Source organism: Dipodomys spectabilis, unplaced genomic scaffold (assembly GCF_019054845.1).
Source record: "Dipodomys spectabilis isolate Male_0828 unplaced genomic scaffold, ASM1905484v1 ptg000003l, whole genome shotgun sequence".
NCBI classification, from domain to species: Eukaryota; Metazoa; Chordata; class Mammalia; order Rodentia; family Heteromyidae; genus Dipodomys; species Dipodomys spectabilis.
Window position 1 is genome coordinate 1184289 of NW_024870680.1, and position 27185 is coordinate 1211473.

Consider the following 27185-nt stretch of genomic DNA (forward strand, 5'->3'; position numbering starts at 1 on the left):
GTCAGCCTCCTGAGTAGGTGGAATTATAAGCACGAGCCACCAGTTCAACATGCATTTATTAAGCACCTTGCAAGGTATATATCATTGCCCTGAACTCTGCAAGTACAAAAACATGCATAAAAGATTGTTTCCTGGGAGATTTTGGTAAATATAGAACCATTGCATGTTACAGGTGCTTTATATAAACTGTAATGATGGAAAAAAGGAGAGGGGATGGCTAATTTTATATGACAAAAGAATATAATGACTCATAGTATGCTTTAACAATAACGTAAAGAGATGCATTGCTGTTTCTCCATGTTTCCAGGACACACGGATTAAGACTATCCATGAGATTATACATCCATGAATTTATTTTATTATTCAATCTTACTGAGCCCAAATGGTAGTTTTAAATCTCAGTGGAGTCAGAGGTACTTCTGAGGTTTTCTTCCTAAGATGTATGACTTTGGATAGTCTTAGGTCTTTCTGTCTTCTTATAAACTCATAAAACTTGAGCCCTACACTAGATACCACTGGAGATCTCTCTACTGGGACTTAATAAATGGTCTCAAATTTCAGAAAGTTCCATTGGTGCATCAAGTGACAAGATAACTAAAATTAACTAAAATAAGGAGATGCTGTATACAGGGATGCTCTCAGCCTGGCTAATGTGTAAGGTTATTAATGAATTCAGGTAGCTTGGAAGTTACCATATCTCATCTTATACAAAATAGCTGAAAATTTAAGCTTTCCATTTAGGCAAGAGCATTCAAATTATTAATGTGTCTATTAGCATGCATTTTTATAAAGTGAAAGTAGAGAGATATTAAACAGGCTCCATAAAGTTTTACAAATACTGACAGCCAAACTTCACAGGAGACTTTCTGTATGTCTAGAAAAAGATTAGATTAGTGAAACCCGTGCAACTATTTTATTAAGAAAAGAAATTAAGCTTCCTCAATTGCTTTGATAGTAAGAACTCCTGTTTTAAGACTCCCAACTTAATAAATAATATTCAATATACATATGTGAAAATGGAAACATGAAGTTGAGGGAATGAGTTGGGTTGGAAGGGATGGGGGATAAAGATAAAAGGGACAATGTTGATAAAGGTGCATTGTACTCTTACTGTGTTAAATTGAAACCCCTTTGCATAACTACTTAAGAATAAGAAAGATAAGTAATAAATAATCAATCTTAATTTGTTGAAGGATTGACTAGACAGGTTATATAAATAATTGAAGCACAGTCATCATGAGTTGGGTTTGGCAGCCTCTTCTTCATCTTAACACCACACATGTAGGCAGATGGCACCTGTTCATTCATTTTATTCTGTAGTCTAATAAAACCAGTGAGACAGACTGGGCTAGATTCTTTGGCTAAAAATATTGCATGACCTTGACAAAACACAGTCATCATGCAGCCAGACTATCTCAGAAAAATATTAGCTTTGCTATTTACCATCTGTGTGATTTTTAAATGAATCTAAACCAATTACTTGATGATTTTAAATTAATAATGACAAGTGTATCCACAAAACATTTCACAATATGATTTCACAAATTCCAAATGCTCATTGAATATTAACTGTTTTCATTATTAATCTCTTTTAACTGTAATACCCTTAAGTACTTAAAAATGAAGACTCCCTTCAATCAACATTTAAGTATCCCACAATAATCATCATTGATATTTACTAAATTTTGCCTTTTCAAGACTCTTTCTTGAATATTCTGATCCATGGAGCTGGGGCAAGGCCAGAGATTTTACAATCATATAATAAGATTTTATGTAATTGTTTTATATTTTATTTATATACTTAATATTTGATAATGCTGTAATAGTGGGGTTTGAATTAAGGAACTCATGCTTGTCAGGAAAATGTGTTACAACTTGGACTATATCTCCCAGCAATATTTTATTTTATTTTTATATTTTTGCTTCAGTCTGTTTTAGATAGGGTGTTACAATTTTAAATATTTATTTATTTATTTATTTATTTATTTATCTATTTATTTATTTATTTATTTATTACTAGACTGGCCTCAGATCATAATCCTAACTCTTCCTCTTCAAAGCTTGGATTGCAGATGCACACCACCATGCCCTGCTGGTTTGTTGAGATAGTATCTTAGGATTTGTTTTTTAATCAGGGCTGGCTTGGAACCATAATTCTCCAATCTCCATTATCTGAGGACCTTTCCAACCTCAGTATTTTATTTAGAAACATTGGGTTAGATAATTTACTTGTTCATCTAAAATGCTTGCATTCTTTCATTTATTTTTTCATTCTGGGCCAATGCTACATGCCAGGCCTTATCCCAGTGCTAGAAAGAATATTGGTGAACTAAGTCCCTTTTGTTCACTCCAACTTAGAAATCTAGCAGAGGAGACATGTATTTGACAGTTAATGACAGAGACATCTACTGATTACAATTAGAATGTATTCTATAAAAGAAAAAAAGACAAAGTTCATCAAGAGCTCTATCAGAGACACTTTTCTGCACTGGGTAAGACATAACAAAAGGGAGAAAGCGGTTGTTAATGACATTGTGCACCCAGTGACTCTTACCTGCCAAGAGGAAAAGAAGGACACTGGGCTGAGGAGGTTGGGGTTTGCAGGGTGGCTACCTCCCATGTATTCATCGGTGCAAATATCACAGTCTTTTGCATCCCTCCAGTCCCAGTAGGGAATGCTGAAATTCTGGTCTCCAGTCAGCTTTTGGATTTCTTGTTCCCACAGCAGCAAGAACAGTCTGTGCCAAGGCAGGAAACCTGGTGCTTCGTGGGCAAAATCAATGTCTGTCCAGATTTCAGATCCCCCAAGGAACGTGTCCATTGACACATAGTAATGCATCCAGACGAAGAGGTCATAAATGCTGATGTCTTTGAACATGGGTGCGGATCCGTTTTTCATTTGGCCATAGGTTCCTATGGGGATGACAAAGTCTGGGCTGATGGTATGCTTTGCTAAAGTGAGATAGGCAAGAAATTTCTCCTTCTCCGAAACGCTTAACTCAAAGATGCTTTTCCTCACCAACAGTCTCTTCTCTGTGCAGTTTGGTCCTCCAAATCCAAATCTACAGTTTCCACAGTTGAATCCCATGAAGTTGCCAGAGCATTGGCAAGTCCTGTTGTAAAACACAGATGGCCACGACTCTCGGTCATCCACACCTCGGAAGGGGAATTGAGGCCCAAGAGGTGCGTTGGACAGAAGAATGCCCTCGCAGGACCCTCGGCCCGAGCGCCGGCCGCAGGGGCTGCCATCACCTTCCCAGACCGGGCAGCACTGCTTCTCCATCAGGCTCTGGGAGGAGGCACAGGCTCGAGGGAAGTGGCCAGCAGAGATGTGGAGCCGCCACAGCAAGCAGCATACAACAGCCAGGAACATCATGCCTATAGCTAGACCTTACAAGATCTGCTGGAGCTGCTTAAGATTGGAGCCAGAGACTTTCTTTTGCTGACTCTACAGTGACTGTCACATGCCTCGGCTAAGACCTCCATAACCCCACCCCCCACCTCCAATATCAAATACTCTCAGTCCTTCTCTTTAGCTTTAATCTTCTGGAGAGCACATGACTGACTTTCCATGGGAGTTGGCATACATCCTACAGTGGTGCTACCAACCATTATTAGTTTAATTCTAATAGTTACTGAAATAATATTTAATTGTAATAATGCCTGACCTAAGCAAATTAACCATGAAATTAGCAATGACCTGCATTTGCAAATGAGAAGTAGTATGAGGAATTAAGAAAAGTGAGGAAATACTCTGAATTATGGGCATAAAAAAGGCGGTTTCCCAGGAATCATAATGTACAGCATTTGTAGAACTCAATCTGCAAAAGGACTTAATTCAGAGCTGAGCAATTATTTCTTATATCTGATTACTGTTTCATCTTATTTGACACAAGATATGAGAAGAAAAAATTACTGCTAAATAACTTACTTTGATTATGCATTTTCTAACTATTAAAGATGATAGGTCTTTTTGATAGCATGGAGGACTGCTTCATTATACAAACTTCTGTTGTTTGATTTCCAAAAATCAATTTTCTCTATTCTTTCCCCTTCTCTTTTTCTCTGTGTCATTGTAGTCACATAATTTCCATTCATAAACTATGGAAATAAGAAAGTTATTTGAATTATTTTGTAATGTGAGTCTTGCAAAAGAATGATCAATTTGGCAAATGAATTAATACAGATGCATACATTTGTTTAACAAAATTTTTTTTGATGACCTCAATTTTTCCATGAGATATTTCTCCAAGTGTATATGTAACTAGGGAAACTGAAAAGTGTGCCAAAAATATAGTCAAAGTTATTTAGGTTTGTTACCAACTGTGTAGTAAAGATAAGAAGTACAGATTATTGTGTGTGTGTGTGTGTGTGTGTGTGTGTGTGTGTGTGTGTGTGTGTGAGCTGAGAATAGTGGAAACATTTTTGTTATTTTGGCCAATTGTATGCAAATGCTATTTAGAGAGTACCTCTTAAATAAAACCCCAAATAGTGGAATTAAATTGAAAAGATAAAGGGAATGGAGAAACTATTGAGACAAGGGGAATGTAAGGGAGAGAACTGTGTTTCACTTGCTGAGATGGAGCATTTGTATTGTTAGTAATTAAGTAAGCGATCAGGTATGGAGAGATGTGAATACTTAGTGGTTAGAAGTAAAGTGTGCCCTTTGTGAGCAGAAAAATGGTAAGAACAGTCAAATCACACTTGTTCCCCTGTGACTTCTTTCCTTATTTTGCATCTCATGTACAATGAGGTGGTCCTCATTGTGAAAGACTGAGGATACCATTAGTGTCTGACCTTTAGCAGAGGAGAGCTAGGGAAAGTCACTTTTCTGATCAAGCAGGAATGTGATCCTGCTCTGCCTTCCTCCCTTCTTGCAAGGATTTTTATTTCAAAAAATGTTAGGACTCTTCCTTGTGACTCCTTTGAGATCCAAAGCAGCCTTTGCAGGTAGATAGTGTAGTGTGTGGGTGTAGAGGAGGAGAAGTTTCCATGGAAATTTTGCCTCTGGCTGGGTTCACTGAGTTATCACATGATCTCTTCCAGGAAGCAGAGTTCTTTTTCTCTCCACGGCTTTCAAAACCAAAAGGACATTAACACAAGGCTTCTTGCCTCTAGGGAATCTTGGTTCTCTATGACTTGTAACCACTCGTGGCCTTCTGAAATGCTTTTCCATCTAGTTGTAGGCAGAATTCCACTTCTTACATTCAATTTAATAATGAATTTTTTCCGTTCATCCCACCTTCCCCTTCATACCCAATTAGGCTTCCCTGTGAACTCAGTTAACTCTCCATCATGTTTTATACCAGCGTTTGTGTCTGGTTTCTTTTTTTCTTTTCTTTTCTTTTCTTTTTTGTCGGTCATGGGGCTTGAACTCGGCTTGGGCGCTATACCTGCGCTCTTCAGCTCAAGGCAAGCGCTCTACTGCTTGAGCCACAGCGCCACTTCCGGCTTTTGAGTGATTAATTGGAGATAAGAGTCTCACGGACTTAACTCCCTGGGCTGGCTTTGAACAGTGATCCTCAGATCTCAGCCTCCTGAGTAGCTAGGATTATAGGCGTGAGCCACCAGTGCCCAGCTAGTATCTGGTTTCTTGAGTCTTATTGTTATCATAATCTTAAGGACTGGCCCAGAAGAATGGCCAAGGTGTGCTCTTACCTCTTAATTTCCTTCAGAATTAATTTCCTTAAATTCACAATTCTCTTTATTCCTCACCAACATAGTATACTGTCTCCTCTAAGCAACAAGATATAATATGAATTAATATACATTTACATATTATATATTACATAAATTATATACACACACAATCATATTGTCTATACCTTTTTCTTATTGCTGCTTTGGTTGTTTTTGGTGGTGGTGGTGGTGGTGGTGGTGGTGGTATGGCTGGGGTTTGAATTTAAGGTCTCAGACTTGTTACACAGATATTCTATGATTGAACCACGCTTACAACCCCTTAGCTACCTTACTTAGGTATCTCTATGTTGTAGGATTTGAAGTTGCTCTACTCTATCCTGGGTAATTGTTTTATGTCTTAACACAGAATGGATGCAATAATCCATTAACTACAACATAGTACAAGTATTTGCTGACTATCAACTATTAGAAACATGCTAAGAGAGAAGGATATGTTAAGCACCAAGGAAAAGTATTTACCATAATGAAAGCTAGCTTTTTGGCCTGGTGCCAGTGTCTCACACTTGTCATCCTTGAAGGTCTCACTCTCACCTCATAACCCCAGGTGCTGCCTCTGAGTAAAGCATTACTTTCTAGAGCTTCAGCATTCCTGGGTGAAACATTCCAGGCCTAACTACAGGTTCCTACCTCCCCCAGTTTCCAGAAAAACCATGTCCTGTTATTGATATGCCACCTGCCCCCTTGTGTCACTACCTGCTCCCATGAGTCACCTACGACTCCTGGCCTGGCCTTAGCCCCGCCTCACCCTGTCATTGAACTTCTATTCCTGTGGGAAGGTTGCTGCCCCTCGCTGAGCCTCAGTAACCATCCTTGACCTTGAGATCCAGTCCAGCCTGTTCTTTCTCCTCTATTTCCCTAGCAACTCTAGCTACTCAGGAGGCTGAGATCTGAGGATTGAAGTTCCAAGCCAGTCCACGAAGGAAAGTCTATGAAATTCCTTTCTCCAATTAACCCCAAAAAGCTGGAAGTGGAGCTATGGCTCAAGTGTAAAGCACTAACATTAAGCACAAAAGCTAAGGGACAGTGACCAGGCCCTGAGGTCAAGCCCCAATACACAAAAAACAGATTTTTAATTTTTTTAAGTTTAATAATAAAAGTGCACATATTGTAGTAACATTTTTTTCTGTATTAAATGACTTAAAAAAGTTGTAGCTAGGGTTTATTTTATTATAATAGAGTTAAAGTAGGGAGAATAGAATAAAAGAAACTTCTTGCTCCCCACCCAGGAAATGGGTGTTAAACTCTTAAATAACTGTTTAAAATTTTTATAAAGGAAAATAACAGAGACAGTAAAGAAAAGTAAAGATGGTGAAGTGTCTTGTCTTTGGAGGGAACGTTGCTTGGAGAAATGACTTTTCAAGGGACATCTGAGGGATTAGTTGAAATGGAAAGAGAGGGACATGGATTGTGCAAGGGAGATTACAAGGCACTAGGACTCCAAGTGAAAATGGCATGACATTTTCAACACTCATAAGGACATGTAAGGTAGCTTTTGTGCCAAAGCACCACTCATGTGACCTAAATACAAAATCATGGACCAGATCATTGAAGGAGGATCCCACACATCCATCCCAGGGGACCATGCAGAGGCAGGCAGGCACAGGAGAAAGATTATTATAAGGTTTATTAGAGGAGCCATATTTCCCCCAAGAGGGAGCACATGGCCTCCATCCCCATCCAGGTAGCAGGAGGGTCTGAGGGATAGGAAGTAAAGGTAGATGGGAGTTCAGGTGGGTCTGGGAGAAGAGAGGGAGGGGCCAGTTGAATGGAGGGAGCTCCTGGAATGGGAAGTCTGGGTGGAGCTGAGGACCAAAAGTGAGCATAATACTAACAGTCATAGTTTAAAAAGCAGAGTTGTGATGCAATCATTTGTGGATTCAAACATTTCACTCAAGTTGCTGAGATAAGAACAGATATGAAGGTAGATGTTAGCGAAATGAGTCCTTTCCCATAGATTAGTCCACTCCCCTTCTCCACAGTTTAGCATGCTCCCTTCCTAGGCAACACTAAGCCCATGCAGTACATAATCAACTTCCATTCCCCTTTACCTTGGGATGGCACTTCTCTGGGGCAGCTACCATCACATAAGGCAACAGGAGACCCTTAGAGTGACCTTCAGGTTGGGGCAGCTGCAGGATCTTTATCTACTACTTGGATGGCAGCCATAAGTCCTAGTCCACCATGCATCCACACCACCACTCCACCTCCTAACCCCTTCTAGCCCCTCCTAAACCTCCTAGATTATATAGCTCACCCCAGACAATAGTGGCGCTTCTTCTCATTCCTTCCTTGTGAGAAGGAGTCTTGATGGCCCTCTTTCCCTGACAATAAACCTTTCTTTGTTCTCTGTACCTGGATGTCTGCTTGGTTCTCTGGCAAAGTCTAATTAATCTTAATTTGCTATCAGTAGGAACAACTACAAGATGTAAACACAACTGTTAGGAGATTGTTGGAGTATACTAGGCAAGAATGAGGCTTGGACCAGTGTAATTTCATCTGAGATGGATGGGAATGAAGATACGGTGAGATACCCAAGTGATGGCTACAGCAAATGTATGAGGAGAAAGGACAAGGGATTTAGGGCTGCCTCTCAGGTTTGGAATGTGCTACTAGCCAACATAAATAATAATAGAGTTGGCTAGAACTAATGACTTATGCCTGTACTAGTTACTGAGGTTTGCATGGGTCATTTTCCACTCACTGGTGTCCACCTGGTGTCTTGCTCTTTGCTCATTCTCTTTGTGTGAATTTGTTTATGTGGTTTATGGCAATATGAATACTTTCTTCAGCTTTGCTGTCCAGATGTTTCATTTTCATTTGTAACAGTGCTGTCCATGTACTGATACAGGTAGCATAAAGAACTCAGGAAAAATAGCTTCCACTTAAAATAAAAATTTACTACTGGGACAATTAAATGTGCTCAAAAGAAATGTATTCATTACCTGACCTATGTACCTATGTAATTGTAACCACCAGGTTAAACATTCTGGAGGATTTTAAAGTAAATCACATACTGTATATAGATATATACAATGAAAGATATAAAAATGTAACATCTCAAATAAAAAAATAATTTAATATGGTATGATTTCAATTCTGTTAAATTTATTTTAATTATCTCTGTCGTATGATTAGTTTCAAGGTTCAAAGAAGGCTCATACATCTCATTTGGTTTCTATGTCATGACAATTTCTTTTCATTTATAAATTTCCTTCAATTTTTTTTCCATTTTTGCCTAGAGCAGAGTTCACTCTTAAGTTCCCCAGGAAGATATATCTTGGAGGATCAAAAGATGAAGCCAGAACAATGAAAAAAATCAGATAGACATTATCTATAATTAAACTGCAAAACATAAAGTTGGTGTGTGACTCAGTTGGTAGAGTGTCAGCTGTGGTCAACAAAGTTGTGTGTGAGAATAAGGACCTGAGAGGGGTGTCTATTATGTGAAATTTTGTTTCAGCAAGATTTAGTATGTTTTTTTGTTTACTAGTATTTTTCTTACATTATTATTATTTTTAAAGGTTACATGTAGGAATCCTTAACACTTTCCTTCAGTTGTCTTATTAACTTTAATTCTCGTTCCTTTAAAAATTTTTTTTGTGCTATCCTGGGGCTTAAACTCGGGGCCTGAGTGTTGTTCTTTAGCTCTTTTTGCTCAAGGCTGGTGCTCTTCTACTTGAGACATGGGTCCACTTCTGGCATTTTAGTGATTAAATCGAGATAAAAGCCTTACAGACTGAGGGCAGGGAAGGTGGCTCAGTGGTAGAGCGCTTGCCTTGCATGCCTGAGGCTCTGGGTTCGGTTCCTCCACACCACATAAGCAAAAAAAAAAAAAAAATTGCACTTAAAAGTCTTACAGATTTTCCTACCCAGGCTGGTTTTGAAATTTTTTAGATCTCAGCCTCCTGAATATCTGGGATTACAGGTGTGAACCAACAACCTGCTTCCCGATTATTTTTTTTTTTGTCAGTCGTGGGGCCTGAACTCTGGGACTGGGCACTGTCTCTCAGCTCTTCAGCTCAAGGCTAGTGCTCTACCACTTGAGTCACAGCACCACTTCTGGCTTTTTCTGCTTATGTGGTGCTGAGGAATCAAACCTTGAACCCATGCATGCAAGGCAAGCACTCTACCACTGAGCCACCTTCCCAGCCCCCGTGATTATCTTTTAAAATAGTTTTCCCTACTGACTACATAGTTACCTGCCATACTTTCACACTGGATATGATACATAGACTGACTATTACTGTATGCTTTTTATTATGTGTGTGTACCTACAGAGATGAAGGGGAAAATATGCCGTGATCTTTCTTGGTAGTTGAAAATTATTATCATTTATTTATTTCATAAATATTGAGCACCTACAATTCCTAAGACCTTATAATATGTATTTGGAAGAGGGATAAAAAGTTGGAGCAAACCATTTACCTTGAATTTAATGTTTTGAAGCCAGACATTCTAACTAAATTCATATGTAATGCCTACTGATAATTAGTTCTTAGGATCCATTAGAAAAAAAGTGAGGAAAGGGAATAAATATTTAGTTAGTTTGCAACTAATTTCATTTATCACAACCTCAGTGTGCTCATGTCTACCATAAATAACTCTTTTAAATGTTTATTTGCATTTTTCTTTGCTCAGCTGGTACTTTTTCACTTGAGCCACACCATTGCCCTATCTTTTGCTGGTTAGTTGGTCAAGAAGTATCAAGTACTTTACTTTCCAGGCTGGATTTGAACCACAATCTGCTGATCTCAGTTCTCAATAGCTAGGATTATAGGTATGAGTCACTATTGGCTCGATTTGAATTTTAAATGATATAACACATTCTAAATATTTAGTACAAGGGATAAAATATTGGAAACTAGTGGTGTTCATCATCCCAGAATTTTCATTACTTTCAAGACTTTATCAGTTAAAGACCTAAAATGTAACTGTTTTGTTAGATATAATCAGATAGTTTTATGAACTGGCCCCTTCTGTATCCAACATTTTCATTTTGTTCCAATTAACTTTATTTCCTTAGATATGAATCTTCTAAATTACCCTAATATATCATGCATCTTAGGCCTCATAAATTAGCACATGGCCTTTTCCTTACTAGGAATTTTGTTTTTACTCACTTGCATGGTCTTTATTCGCATTGGCATATTCAGTTCAATATTACAATATCTCTTTTATTAAGGTAAGATTGCTGATTGACAGCCCTCCCACAATGACAGGCTAAAGTACTTTCCCATATTTGGATCTTAAGCTCACCTTTGCCATTCTAATTACAACAATGCTTTTTAAGTCTCCGGATATATTTTATAAACTTTCAAGACCAGGACTCCATTGAGGATAAAAATGTGGATTCACTCTAAGTATTTAGCAGAGTTTAGCATTTATGTAGATCTTTATTAGGGGTTCAGAGGGGGCTGGATACTCCTTTTGCTTATTTGGTGAAAAAGACTTTAAAGTTCTAAAATACTTCAAATACATTTTTTTCTTTTTTTGGTCCATTGTGGAGCCTGAACTCTGGGTCTAGGCACTGCTCCTCAGCTCTTCACCTCAAGCCTAGCTCCCTACCCCTTGAGTCACAGATCTACTTCTAGCTTTTTCTGCTTATGTAGTGCTGAGGAATCAAACCCAGGGCCTCATGCATGCAAGGCAAACTCTACCACTGAGCCACCTTCCCAGCCCCACAATAAAAAAAAAAACTTTTTAAAGAGTGTCCACATTTCTATCATACTTATTTAACCAATTCGAACAGTTTACTAGTGGATGAATTTTTAAGATAATTTTTAGATACAGGAAAGGCAGAAATTGAAGAGTATGGGGGGTGAGTATGAATGAAGCTGCATTTTGAATGTACTGAGGAGCATGGAACCCAGAAATGACTTCAGCATTGAAGGGCAAGGTGAGAAGTCATGCTGTGCGAAGAGACTCACAGAAGAAAACTAGAAACACATTGAACCAATGCACCCCTAGAGGCCTAAGAAAGGGAGTATACTTGATTTATTTTTAAAAATTCTCTTAATGAAGTACTGTTATTGAATTATTTGCTTTAAGGTAGGCTTCTGTATAATTTTTCTTCTAACAATACTCAAAATATAAGCTATAAGAAACACGTTACAAGCTGCTCACTGGAAGCTCACATTGGAGGCTGTGATCAGAGGATCATCGTTTGAAGCCAGCATAGGCAGGAAAGTCTGTGAGATTGTCATCTGAAACTAACTCCAGAAAATCAGAATTGGCTCTGTGGCTCTCCTAAGAAACTTTGTCCATAGTGTGTTCCACTCTCTGCCTACCAGGCCCTGCGTTCCCAGGTCTCACTAAGGAATCAGCAACAATTTCTTAACATAAATAAGCCTGGCACCGGTGGCTCACGCCTGTAATCCTAGCTACTCAGGAGGCTGAGATCTGAGGATCAAGGTTCAAAGCCAGCCGGGAGGAAAGTCTGTGAAACTCTTATCTTCAATAAACCACCAAAAAGCAGGAAGTAGTACTGTGGCTCAAGCAGTAGAGTGCTAGCCTTGAGCTGAAGAGCTGAGGGACAGTGGTCAGGCCCAGAGTTCAAGCCCCATGACCAACAACAACAACAACAAAACCCCAAAACAAAAATATGATTTGCTGAAGATTAAACTTGTAATAAATTGTGGCAGTTGCACCATTGAGATTGGCATCTATGATATTTGAGATTAAAAATAAAAAGAAACATATTACATACCATTACAGTTAAAGAAGCATATGAGTTTTTGTCAGTGACACAGACTGGAATGACCCTTCCTGAGGATTTGTACACTATACAAGGTTATATGTGCTAGAAGGGGAATGGGAAAGCTCTTCCATAAGTTCTGGCAATAGCCAGAGAATCTAGCCACAGGCCTCAAGGAGGGAAAAGGAAAATTGTGAGTCTGAAAGTTTGGATGTGGGGATCATGACCTCTGGGAAGGCACTGGGATGTGCTCTTTGTACCCCCTCTTAATGGCGCCATAAACACAAACAACCCCTTGACACTTCTCCTATGGGTAAAACATTTGAGCCTTGTATATATTTTTCACTTCCTGACCTCATATATGTCTTATAATCTTTTAACCTCCTATATCTTATAACCTTTTAGCCTATATATCTCCTATAAACTTTTGGCCTTGTGAAAGTGTCACATGCCCACTGACTAAGATTTACATTTTAGTGTGTATGACATATGTAAGTAGGTGGCTCTCCTAATAAACTTTGTCCATACCCTCATGATGTGGTCCACTCTCTGTCTACCAAGCACTGCATTCCCAGATATCACTGAGGAATCAACAACAAGTTTTCTTAACATAAATATGATTATGCTGAAGATCAAACTTGTAATAAATTGTGGCAGTTGCATCATTTTATATAAATCTCATGTAGTTCATTTTTATCATATGAGCTTTTATGATGCTGCTTTATTATTTTTCATGAAAATACTGCTTGTCTTTTACTGTACTAATTTTTCATTTCTTGGCTTGGGCAAAGTATTTTCAGCTCTGTGTCACCTTTGGCTATGCTCCAGATTAGATTCTAGAGAAAAGATGATCTTTAGTTACCCTTTGCTTCAATTTAAAGATGATCTCTTGTGAGGCATTATCTTAACTTTATACAAAAACTTTCCTCAAAATTGGCATTAATGGTGTGCAGAGTACCTTGGGTGGCTCACATCTGTAATCCTAACTACTCAGGAGGCTGAGATCCTAAGGATAACACATTGAAATTAACCTTGGAAAAAAAGTCTGGAGACTCCATCTCCAATTAGCATGCAGTAAGCCAGGCTAGAAGCATTGCTCAAGTGGTAGACTGCCAGCTGGGCAAGTAGGAAATTCTAATTTCAAACTCTGGTACCTGCACAAAGAAAAAAAATACAGTGTTAATGCATTAAGAATATGTCATTACCACCATGCTAAATTACTTTCACTTTTTAAAATTTCATTGGCCACTCCATAAATTATCCTGAAGCTAGGAGCTATTCATTTTCTAGGAATCAATTTCTTGATCACACACAATTCTACCACACGCAGAAATAGTTCTGCTATTGCATCATGCACACATTACTTGTAATTAAATCTTTATTAGAATGACTCCCATAGCAATTTTAAAAAAGCAGTATCTGTATTATAATAGGAATAGAGGGTGAAAATTAATGCATCTTATAGAAGAAAAAATAGCTACTAGGAAAGTGGCAGCTGTGGAATTTCAAGATGGCTTCTGCAAAGAACCATAACCTGTGAGTCTGTTTAAGCAAACCTAGCTATTGAATCAAAACACAAACCTAAAATGTTCAGAAGTTGGCCTTAAAAGGAGGTTGCTTTGATGTCAATAAATTGCTCAAATCTTCCAGAAGAAAGTACAGAATTTTCAGTGTTTATTGAACATAAACAATGGCAAAGTGTCAGTTTAGCAATTCTCTGTGGTGGGCTTAGAGGATATTTTTTAAAGATTGTTCTCTAGAAGATGTTTGAGATGAAGGAGATTGGGAAGACAATAGAAGCAGGAAGGACTTCTTGACCTTCCTTACCCCTTTTTCCTTCTTTGAAGAACAGAGTCATAGAAACGATTTTTTCTCTGCCAGAACAAGACATGAAACCTAAGGAAGCCCCTCTCTGCTTTCCTTGGTCCTCCCCCAATACTGTCACGTGAAAGGTTTCATTCTCAAATGCAGAAAATAAACTAACAAAGAGACCAGCTAAGTTTTCTCCTGACATCAGTTTCTTTCTTTTCCTTCCTTTTTAGTGTGTGTGTGTGTGTGTGTGTGTGTGTGTGTGTGTGTGTGTGTGTGTGTGGTGTACATGTACATGTGTGTGGAGAGCTGCGGGAGCCGACCAAAGATGGCGCCGCCACGACCAAAGATGGCGCTGGCTTCCGCCTTCCGCCTTCCTGATGGCAAGTGTTCTCTGTAAAAAAACAACTCCGTATATGGCTATGGCTTGGCTACTGGCTTGCTTCCATGTTTGCGACCCTATTAGTATATGCCATGTGGCACCTTGGGATTGGCCATCCAGGAGGCTTATAACTGGAGCACGGGGGCGGGGAGAGAGAGAAGCTAGCAAACAAGGTTCCTAAATAAACTGCTTTGAAAAAAATCCTGGGTCATGTCTTCCTTGCTGGTCGAGGTGGTTGCGACAAGTGGTGGCCCGTACGGGGAAATAACTCCACAAGGGATTCAGAACTCCTGGCAGTCAGGGTAGTGCACTGGTAAGTTCCCAGGTAAGTGGGAATCTGCAATTAAAGCGGGCATAATACGAGGCTCGTCTCTGTAGATAAAGAGAGAGTGAAAACCCGGAAAGAAATACAGGCCTAAAGTGAAAGTAAAAAAAAAAAAAGAGTAAAAAAAAATAAAATTTTTAATAACTGAGATGGGCGCTGCGACGTCACATCCAATTTTTCTGGCCCTGGATGAGCTCCTACGCTCAAAAGGACTAAAGTTAAAAAAGGGTATTTTACAGAGTTTCCTTGATAAATGCAACATTGTAGCTCCTTGGTTCATAGTGTCCGGGAGCCTTACAGTAGCTTCGTGGAAAAAATTAGGGAGGGATTTGGACTTTGCCTATAAACAGGACACATTAAAGGCAAAAGTCCACACCATTTAAAAATTGATTAGAGGCTGCCTGGAGGACCAGCGCTGCTGTGAGGTTATAAAAAATGGACAGTCAACACTAAAACAGTTACAAGAGGAGAGGTCAAAAAAGGCGATCAGTAAAAAGGGAGACAGTAAACAGGACAAAAGGGGGCAACTATACCCAGATCTGTCCGAGCTAAAATCAGAAAGAGGAAGTTCCAGCGAGTTAGAGGAGGAAGAAGTGAGAGATGAAAAGGAGCCGTATAAAAAAGGGAGAACATAAGTTAAGCCAACCTGTGCTTAATGAGGACATAGAAAGAACTTTTGGTCAGACTCCTTTAGATGACGTAAAAAGACCTTCCGGTCAAGCCCCTTTAGGTCCTCCTCCATATCAACATGGAGCCAATGGGCATACGTTTTGCCCAGATACTTGGCAAACTGCTCGAACAAAACTCGCCTTCCCAGTTTTTCAAGATCTCAACAGAGATTCCATGAGCCTCTAAAAAACCGGTATTGGTAGCTCAGCGGCCTCTTTCCCCAAAAAGCTTTTAGCCGCTCATAAACTGGTAAAAAAACAGATAGCCCTGGACCATGTGAGACCCTCAGTTTCACCATGGAATACTCCAATATTTGTGATAAAAAAAAAAAGTCGGGTAAATGGCGATTACTTCATAATTTGCGTGCCATAAACACACAGATGCAAATTATGGGCCCTGTACAAAGAGGGTTACCTTTGCTTTCCGCACTTCCTGCCCATTGGCCTATTATGGTAATAGACATAAAAGATTGTTTCTTTTCTATCCCCTTGCATTCCACTGATTGTGAGCGCTTTGCCTTTACTGTGCCCTCTTGTAAGCATGAAAAACCTGACCAAAGATATGAATGGGTCGTGCTGCCTCAGGGTATGGCCAACAGCCCCACTATGTGTCAGTTGTTTGTCAGCAGGGCTATAGCTCCTGTTAAAAAAAAGGCATCCAAAACTCAGGGTGGTCCATTATATGGATGACATTTTGATAGCTCATAAGAAAGAGGCTGGGTTACAAAAGGCCTATGCAGAATTGGTTTTTGCCTTAAGGGAACAGGGTCTTTATCCGGCGCCAAAAAAAATACAAACAGGCAGAGTGGTGGAGTATCTGGGAGCCAAGATACATCCCAAGTCAATCATGCCCCAAAAATTGACCCTAAAAAAAGATAACTTAAAGACTTTAAATGATTTTCAAAAATTATTGGGGGATATTAATTGGATAAGGGGGTATTTAAAATTGCCAAATTATAAATTAAAACCCTTATTTAATATGCTAAAAGGAGATATAGATTTAAACTCCCCACGAGACCTGACTGAGAGCGCCCGATTTGCTCTCAAAAGGGTAGAGGAGGCTTTAAGTGCCGCCTGTTTAAACAGGTTACAAGATGGCCAACCATTTGATTTGTACATTCTTCCCACTAAAATCCAACCAACTGGGGTACTTTGGCAAAAGGGGCCATTGATGTGGTTACACTCTCATGTTTCCCCCTGAAAGGCGCTGGAGTATTACCCTGAGGCGGTAGCGGGCTTAGCTCTACAAGGAGTTCAACAGAGTTTACAATTTTTTGGAGTTTATCCGCACTCCATCATTGTTCCCTACAATGCCTACCAAGTTCAGACTTTATGTGCCACTATTGATAATTGATCCATTTTGAGATGCATGTTTCCAGGAGATATTGATAATCATTTGCCCAAAGACCCCCTACTAAGATTTGTAAAGAAACATCCAGTGATTTTCCCAAAGGTAACTGCCCAAAAGCCTATTAAAGGGGCTATAAATATTTTTACAAATGGCTCCAAAACGGGATGCGGGGTATACGTTACAGGTAACCAAGACCCCGTACAGCATCAATATGTCCCCGGTAACCCACAGATTGTTGAGTTGATGATTGTAATTAAAGTATTTAAAGCTTTCCCCTGTCCCTTTAATTTAATATCAGATTCAGCCTATGTAATAAATGCTTTAAAAATATTAAAAGTGGTTGGTACAATAAAGGCTACCAGTTCTGTTCTAGCTCCCTTTACCTTGCTACAATCCCTTATATTGGAAGAAACCCTTTCTTCCAATGCATATTCAAGCACATACGGGCCTCCCAGGGCCACTGACAAAGGGTAAGGCCTTGGCTGATGCACATACTCGTGCTGAGTGGGCACTCCATGCTTCTTCTGTTGACTTAGCGAAAAATTTTCATGCCAAATTTCATGTAAATGCCAGGACTTTACAAAGCCACTTTTCCCTTTCTAGAGCGGATGCACGTCAAGTGATAAAGGAGTGTCCCCAATGTATTATTTACCAACAGCCCCCTACGTTTGGAGTTAATCCACGTGGTTTAAAACCTTTACAAGTATGGCAGATAGATGTAACTCATGTACCTAAATTTGGCCGCTTAAAATATCTACATGTTTCTGTTGACACCTTTTCGGGTGTTGTATTTGCCACCCCCCTGTCAGGGAAAAAGGCTACTGATGTAATATCTCACTGCTTGAAAACATGGACAGCCTGGGAAATGCCAAAACAGCTAAAAATTGATAATGGTCCGGCCTATACTGGGCAGCGCTTTGTTTCCTTTTACACTCAAATGGGTGTTTCCCTGGTGCATGGACTGCCCTATAACCCTCAAGGACAAGGAATTGTGAAAAGAGCTCATCACACTATCAAAAAAATGTTACAAAAACAAAAAGGGGGAGCTGTGGAGAGCTGCGGGAGCCGACCAAAGATGGCGCGGCCGCATGGCGCGGCCACGACCAAAGATGGCGCTGGCTTCCGCCTTCCGCCTTCCCGATGGCGAGTGCTCTCTGTAAAAAACAACTCCTTATATGGCTATGGCTTGGCTACTAGCTTGCTTCCGTGTTTGTGACCCTATTAGTATATGCCACGTGGCACCTCGGGATTGGCCATCCAGGAGGCTTATAACCGGAGTACGGGGGCCGGGAGAGAGAGAAGCTAGCAAACAAGGTTCCTAAATAAACTGCTTTGAAAAAAATCCCGGGTCATGTCTTCCTTGCTGGTCGAGGTGGTTGCGACACATGTGCATATGTCAGTACTAGGGCTTAGACTCAGGGCCTAGGGTACTGTCCCTTAGCTTGTTTTTGTTCGAGGCTAGTGCTCTACCACTTGAACTACAGCTCTAATTCTGGCACTTCAGTGGTTGATTGGAGATGAGTCTCACAGGCTTTTCTGTCCAGCTGGATTTGGACTGTGCTCCTAGGATCTCAGCCTCTCAAGTAGCTAGGATTGCAGGCATGAGCCACCAAAGTCCAGCATGCTGTCAACTTATTAAAATTACAGCATAAGTCCTTTATAAAAATAGAATTATATATGTTAGTTTTGTTTGTGCAACTAAGGCATAAAAATGCATAGTTTCCCCATATGTTTGGGTTTTCATTTCGGAAAACTCATGTGCCATAAAAAAACATTAAATATGTGTGTTATATTTTTTTCTTATTCATGTCTCCTTTGATACAGGAAAAAGAGTCTTGAACCTTGCAATGGAAATACTTTTTTTCACTTATATCTATTTATGTATACCTTTTCCAGATCAGTGTATACATGGAATTTGTAAAAAAAAATTATGTTAAGGTATGATCTTTCTTTTTTTATTTAATTTTATTATCAAGGTGATATGCTGAGGGATTACAGTTACATACTTAAGGTAGTAAGTACATTTCTTGTCAAACATTGTTATACCCTCCCTTGTTTTTATCCCATTTTCCCTCCCCCCAACTCTCCCTTCAAGTTGTAAAGTTCATTTCCAACATATTGTCTTGTGATCATTGCTGTTGCATTGGTTCACCCTTTGTCCTTTGGTAATATAAACTACTCTGTCTATACATAACACTTTCTGTTTCTGAATATTCAGGACCCTATAAAATCGCTTGCTGTTTCTCTACAGTCTCGTAACTTATGGATTCAGAATTACTGTTATAGGCAATAGTATTCAATAGTTTAAGTGTGTTGTTAAGAATGAAGTTGGCATGAAGACACTGAGACTCAAACCACAGTGAAAGTTCAGAGGAGAGACTCACAAGTATTCAATCATTAAGGATAATCTCTCATTATTGAAAAGGTGTTAAAACCATATAAATTAAACATATTTTATTAGAGAAAATCCATGAGACTCTAAGCAGCAAGAACATTTAGGAAAATGTGTTTACCTGTAAAATCTTGGCCACTCAGGTTTAGAAGACTTATCCTGGTGAGTTGGAAAGATATCACAAATGAGTTCAAGTTCATTCTGCTGCTGCCATGTTCTATGTGATTGGAGGCAAAGAATCTAATACCAACTAATTTATTTCTGCAACAACTGGTAATGTTAGTAATAATACCTGCCTAATCTATTTCCTTAGGCTGTTAAAAATGGTTTATCCTTTTTTAGCTTAAAATACTATATAATTTCTTTTTTTTAAGTTCTATTGTATTTTTATTTAGCAAGAAAAAAAGTATTTTGAGTATGGGCTTAGAAGTTGTAGTTTCATTTACTAGTACTTAATTCTCTTACTTTAGGGTAACTGAATAAACTGGGATCAAGATTCAGTTTAATTCTCCCATTTGCATACTCAAAGAACTTGGAAGTTAGAAATTACGGGTGATAGATAGCATGTAATTCCTGATTTAATACTAGACAAATTTTGGATCCCAAGTGTCTGGCACACAATCTTAATTAAACTGGAGGTCAAATTTCTAAGGTAATTCTTTGCCTTTCACTAGAAGGTAAAATTTAAAAGCAAAATGATTTATTATGACTTGAAGTTACAAACTACTGAAGCTAACTTTTGGTTCCTCCATTACAACTTTGTTAAATGATGTCATCTGTTAATTGGCTTCTGGATATAACTGGTAATACTAGTACAAAAAGTAGTAGAGGGGTTAGAGGTACAAGAGTAAGGGTGTGGTTCCAATGGTAGAGAACCTGCCAAACAATCCAAGGCTCTGACTTCAGACCCCAGTACAGCTTCCAAACAAAGTTAACTGGAACACTAGAAACCCCTTCCTTATTGAAAACAGAATAATGTACAGTGTATTTCATATCAGTGACAAAACAGAAAAGCTTTACATTAATATCAGTGACAAAACAGAAAACCTTTACATTAAGTATTTTATTGTATGCCATTGTCAGTGTATATAAAACAGTTAACTTTGTGAAATAGAAATTCATGAAAATTCAGAGAGGTAGATGTTAAGGACTGACATTAAGTAGCAGTTGGTATTTTATGGCATGTGTGTTACAGAGAAGGTTCTGTACAGGCTTCAACTTTCTCTCTCTTGAATATTCACTGGTTCATAGGAAATAGTCTGGAGATCCTTTGAAAGATTTACTAGACTACAAAAAGGAGCAGACTTTCTGGGGTCTGAAGGGGTTTGTACTTGAAGACATTCCAGTCAGCAGTGGATCATGTTGAGCATTCTGCAGACAGAATTGTTTCAAGTCTGCAGCTGCCTGAGAAACCTTCATGCTGTTGAGCCCAGCCTCCATCCGGAGCTGCTGAACCACTTTCTTCATCGCGGCGATGCTGGAGGACCCAGACATGGCGCACCGGAGCCGAGTCTGACGCGTCGGAGCGAGGGGCGGCGGGCGGCCAAAATACTATATAATTTCATATACTTCCATCCTCCTCTTCATTTAAAGTATAAACCATTTCCAAATTGAGATTCTCAGCATAATCTATAATTTCTGACTGGCCATTGGAAGCCTACTGTCTTTCCTTGAATAACAGCTGCTACTGGGTTTGCAGTGAAGGACTGTAATGTCCAATATCAGACCACATCCAATTATAAAAACAAAAACAAAACTACAATGTTTTTATGGAGAAACAAAAAATAGCCTCCTTTACAACTTTTAAATAATCTCTTTCTAAATGGACACTCCACAATAATATTCTTTTTTTGGGGGGGGGGTCCGGTCATGGGGCCTAAACTCTGGGCCTGGGTGCTGTCCCTCAGCTCTTCAGCTAAAGGCTAGCACTCTACCACTTAAGCCACAGTGCCACTTCCGGCTTTTTTCTTTTTGCTTATGTGGTGCTGAGGAATCGAACCCAGGGCCTCGAGCATGCAAGGCAAGCGCTCTACCACTGAGCCACCTTCCCAGCCCCCTCCACAATAATATTCTATGAAGTGTATAGTTGGAAAGTATGTTGACTTTAGTAATCTGTACAGCACTTCCTTCTCAATTTACTTTTCTCTAAATACTTTCTTTACATAGTTATATATATGAAACTATTTACAAGTTTTAAAATATATTGCCCAAATAGGAACTTGTATGCTCCCTAGTTCACACTGGCATGCATATCCTAATTTGATTTTATATGTCATTGAAACTGATGGCTTATTTGCTAACTTAATTTGCCATAAACATTCCTTTAAGTCATCTTGCACTCTGCTTCCTGCTCAAATTCACATTCACCACAGAAGACCTTTTAGATTATCCAGTAAAAACTTAGCACTAAGATTCAAGAATGCAAATTCACAATACTTTTTTCTTTTTTTTTTTTTGCCAGTCTTGAGGCATAAACTCAGGGTCCGGTCTCTGTCCCTGTGCTTCTTTTACTTAAGGCTAGCACTCCTGAGCCACAGCTCCACTCCTGGCTTTTTCTGTTTATGTGGTACTGGGGAATCAAACCCAGGGCTTCATGCATTCTAAGCAAGCACTCTACCAATAAACTACATTCCCAGCCCCCCAGAATACCTTTTAGGAGTCAGAATAATATATCTTCCTTACTTTTTTCTCCTTCCTTTTTTCCCTCCCTTTCTTCCTTTTCCTTCCTTTCCTTTCCATTTCTTCCCCTTCCTTCCTAGAAACATTGATTTTCTGCTTCTATTTTGTTAAGTGACTTATGTGACATCAGGGCAGCACTGACATGTGACCCAAGGCTTTGCTCTGGAGTACTATACAGTCTGGCAACAGATTCAGCAAAATTAAAATACTTTTTTTTCAAGACAGTTTATGAATTGAATATTATTAATAATAAAAAGATATCTAATGGAATATCAGCCAGACTCATTCAGCTCCAACAGGAAACAGCTGACTCACTTTTGAAGAGGGTAAAACAAAGAAACTTTGTATTTCTAGAAACAGGGTTTAAGAGAATGAACAAGGGATAATGGTACCACAGGCATTATGAGAAAGGCCAGAAAACAATGACTGGAACACAGAGAAGATCACTGTAATGACCAAGTTAGCTGACAGAAACCATTGCCTGAGAGAAGAATGAAGCAACCCTTGGCCACGTGATTTGTAGCAGAGAGGAAATATGGGCCTAAATTATCCTGACTTCTTACTTCACTTTCCTTCTTTCTGCCCCTTAATCTTCTATCTGTGTACTTCTGTGGATGAAGCTAGCATAAGCCAGAAGATAAAGTTCCTACAAATCAACTTCACAAGGCCCCAAACTAGATAGAGAAGGAAGGTGTGAGTCTGGTAGGGGCCCAAGGAACTAATATTCGACAAAAATGCCCAGTTTTATCATGGAATATCATTCATCTTTGCAACTAAGGTGCTTTTCAAAGGCTTAACTAGGGCATTCAGTTGGCAAATGGTGGATCCAGGGTTTTTACTCATTAGGGTGGAAAAATGGTCTATATATTGGGATTAAGGTTGAGAGACAAATGATACTTTAATGAAGATATAACTCATGTATGTGTAAATTACACATAGGCCTGGGTAACAAGGTTGTCTCCTGGGAATAGATGATTCCTGGCCTGAGACTTGACAGAGAATGGAATAAGTAACAAATGTGTAGGAAATGTAGCTGATTATATTGAAATAAAAAGGACAAGAGTAATTAATAGAGTTTCTACAGTAGTAGTGAGAAAAATCAACACGATTTAGCAATATTTAGATGGGTAAATGATTTCACAAACTTAATGGTACCTATATAATAATTATTAAAAAAATGAATAGGATTATCATAGGTGGAAATAAGTGGGAGAGATCTGGAAAAATGATCTTTACAAACATTGACACATAAGCTTACTCTATACTGAAACATCCATCCTCTGTGGGCCTATTTTGCAATACTTCTGAGGTCTAGGACATGTTTTCAAGTTTTATGATTTTCAAGTTTTGAAGTCTTGTTATTACATACAATACTAATGCAATTGTGCTGTTGAAGTCAATGACTACAAATGATAAAGTATTCAATTATAAATTTTATATATATATATATATATATATGAAAAGTTTATAAAGAAGGCTAAGGCTTCAAGGAGATTGGTAATATTGCTGGCCTAGAGATTCTATAATAGAACATTTGTCATAAACTGATCTTCAAATCATTTACATATTACTTTATTGCTTTTGTAAAAACCACTCTTAATTTACTTATTATTGTCAATTAATATTATTAATATTACTATTATTATTATTTGTATTGGAGCTTGAACTCAGAGCTTTATGCTTGTTAATTCAGCTGGAAATTTACCATTTAAGCCTTGCCTTCACTCTGACATTTTCCTGATTATTTTGGAAGTGGGGCTTCATGAACTTTTCTTCCCAGGTTTGCTTCCAACACACTCCTTAGATCTCAGCCTCCTGAATACAGTTGCAGATGTGACCCACTAGTGTCTACCTTATGTACAGTGGTAATTATGATATACAGAAAAAAATCAACCTGACACACAAACACCTACATATACAACTGGGGTGACAACAACATTGTCTGTCATAAAAAAATTTATATACACACAAACACACACTCTATCTCTATATATAAAACAATACAAGCCATCAATTCACTGTTCTTATTTTTCTGTTTGATAAAGTAGGTATAATTTAATCATCTCTCAGTGTTACTATAAGAATTAAAGGACTAAAATAGATAATGTCCTTAAAAGAGAAAGTTTCTATCCCATAACTCTGAAGACATTTCATGTTTCCCTCTATGTTTCATACAACTAGTTTCCAAGTATATCCATATTAGCAATTCTAAAAGTAGTGTTGAATGGATATGAATCGAAGAGATGGGTGGCTTTGGAAGAAATTCCAGAAAATTATGAAGGAGGTGACATTGATCAGGAAATATTACAATTATAAACTAACTTGCTGAATTGAAACCCCTCTGTACAACTAAGAGATATGAGATAATGCAAACATTTTAAAAATAAAATGAAATATATAGATTTTTGGAATATTAGCTTCTGTCCCATTACTAATTTTATTAGTTTATTAATAATTAAGTTAATAATAAATATAAATTTCCTATAAAATTCTATGTGGTATTTTTAATGTTTTTTTATTGTAAAGATACTGTATAAAGGGGATACAGTTATATGAGTAAGATAATGAGTACATTTCCTATCCAGCATTTTTACCCCCTCCTTTGTTTTTCCCCTACCATCCCTTGCCTCCCCACCTCCCCAACTCCTCCCTCCTCCGCCCCCACCCAGGAAGTTATAAAGTTTGTTTTCAACATAGTGTCTTGTACATGTCATTGTTACAATGGGTCAACCTGTATTCTTGTTTCAACATTTTGTTATTTCCCTCTCCATCCCCAAATTAGAAAAATGTATACTCAAGATACAGGGCACCAGAATCAAATACAGTGAATAAAGATCACCTGATTTTGAAAGAATACTATCTAAGATTTCTTTATGTGACATAACTTAAACAGAGGAAATAATCTTGTATAAACCATGTCATGGAAGAAAATTCAGGAAAAAAAAATAAGCAAAGGGTCAAGGAAAACTTGGCTTGATTTAGCCATCATCATGAATCAACAGGTACTCCCATTTGTGATTTCAGCACAGCAAGCAGACCTACACACACAAACATAGCATGGAGATGATGAGTAGCTTCCCCCTACCTCCCACTCATCTGTAGGCTTGGAACAATTTCTGTCTCCATAGTTCATCAGCAAAGGTCATTGTGTTCTTACTCATTACTTCACATTAAAAATGGTTCGGAATTTGATGCTGCACTACCAATAACCTGGCTTGGTATATCACATTAAAAATGGTTCTGAATTTGATGCTGCACTACCAGTAACCTGGCTTGGTATTTCTATTTCTTATGTTAAAAATTCAGACCTGGTGCCGGTGGCTGATGCCTGTAATCTTAGCTACTCAGGAGGCTGAGATCTGAGGATCAAGGTTCAAAGCCAGCCCAGGAAGGAAAGTTCGTGAGACTCCTATCTCCAATAAACCACTAGAAAGCCGGAAGTGGGGCTGTGGCTCAAGCGGTAGAGTGCTTGCCTTGAGCTGAAGAGCTGAAGGACAGTGCCCAGGCTTAGAGTACAAGCCCCACGACTGACAAAAAAAAAAAAAAAATCAGATGGGAAAGGAAATGAGAAACTTCTTGATCCCTTGAGTGTTTAATAGATGTAACTACATTCCCAGCGTTAGAATTCTCCATTTTTTCTGATTGCTTGACTCTCAAGGATTTGATACATGCAAAGCTTTTTCATATCATCAGATGATAAGTACTGGTGTGCAAATAGGCACATTTGTATCATATGGTCACAGGCACAGGGATAGGGGAAAACGTATTTTAGGATACAAGACAGCAGCTGAAATGCACCCTTAACTCAGGTCTTGTGCTACAAAGAAGAAACAGAAGTAAAGCAATCCATTGCATGACATTGTTCTGGGCAAAAAGAGAGTGAAACAAAAATCTAATTTTCAAATTCCACATTCACACTTCACTTCTCCACAGAAGCAGACTCCACCCATTTCTTTTTCTCCTCCTCTTCCCACCCCACCCCTCTTTCTCTCTGTCTCTGTCTCTATAATTTACACATTTGGTATGAGGCCCTGCTGGTTTGCTCAGTTTTGAGCTCAAGAAATCCTGCTACTTTAGCAAAGTAGCAGGGTATAAAATTAATCCTCAAAAATCAAGGGCTTTTCTGTATGCCAACAATGAGAAGAGTACAGCTGAAATTAGGAAAGAAAATCCTTTTGTAATATTCCCACAAAAAATATATATCTAGGAGTTAACTAAAGAGGTGAAGGACGTCTATGATGAAAACTTTAAAAACCTGAAAAAGGAAATTAAAGAAGAACTAAGGAAGTGAAAAAACTTCCCATGCTCCTGGATTGGGAGGATTAATATCATGAAAATGGCAATATTGCCAAAGGCTATCTACAAATTCAAGACAATACCTATCAATATTCCAAACTTATTCTTCAATGAAATGGAAGAAGCAATCCAAAAATTCATATGGAACAATAAAAGACCCCAAATAGCAAAAACAATCCTTAGCAGAAAGAACAGTGCTGGAGAAATATCAGTACCAAATTTCAAGCTCTACTACAAAACCATAGTAATCAAACTAGTTTGGTACTGGCATAAGAACAGACCTGAGGACCAAGAAAATAGAACTGAAGACCCAGAAACGAACCTACAGACCTATAGCCACCTAAGCTTTGATAAGGGAACTAAAAAATAGAATGGAAGAAAGACAGTCTCTTCAGTAAATGGTGCTGGCAAAACAGGTTTAACACCTGTAGAAAACTAAAGCTAGATCCTTATATATCAACAGAATCAACTCTTAATGGAACACAGACCTCGAAGTCAAAGCAGACATTCTGAAAACATTACAGAAAGGAATAGGAGAAATGCTAGGGCTCCTTGGCACAGACCAAAAACAAAGGAGGAGGCAACAATGTTTGTACTCATAAAATGTATTCATTACCTTGCTTATGTGATTGTAACCCCTCTTTATAGTATTTTCAAAATAAAAAACTTATTTTTTTTAAAAAAAGACCCAGAAACACAACAAATCAAAGGAAAGTTGGGCAAATTTGAGTTGTCCAACGATACTACAGAGCTTCTGCATGGCAAAAGGCATAGCTAGCAAGATCAATAGAAAGCCTGCGGACTGAGAGATCTTTATTAGTCATACAATGTACAAAGGTTCATATATCTAAATATACTTATAATTCAAAAAATTTACTCTCCACCAACA

The 27185-nt window shown here is 38.5% G+C and overlaps 2 protein-coding genes across 2 annotated transcripts in view; both read right to left on the reverse strand.

Annotated features, from left to right (window-relative positions):
- Tyr (tyrosinase) overlaps positions 1–3373 on the reverse strand; it is a 117116-nt gene extending 113743 nt beyond the window's left edge. The window contains exon 1 of the mRNA XM_042689905.1: positions 2555–3373. Within this exon, the coding sequence (XP_042545839.1) occupies positions 2555–3373 (819 nt within the window). The remainder of the gene's footprint in view (positions 1–2554) is intronic.
- Positions 3374–20382: 17009 nt separating this feature from the next.
- Positions 20383–20816, reverse strand: LOC122115891 (guanine nucleotide-binding protein G(I)/G(S)/G(O) subunit gamma-5-like). The gene has a single exon (XM_042689487.1). The coding sequence runs from the start codon at positions 20813–20815 to the stop codon at positions 20609–20611; it is 207 nt and encodes a 68-aa protein (XP_042545421.1). The 5' UTR covers position 20816; the 3' UTR covers positions 20383–20608.
- Positions 20817–27185: the final 6369 nt, after the last annotated feature.

What these genes read in the sequence shown, in the direction of transcription:
- LOC122115891 (XM_042689487.1), bottom strand. Translation starts at nt 20,815, where the DNA reads ATGTCTGGGTCCTCCAGCATCGCCGCGATGAAGAAAGTGGTTCAGCAG.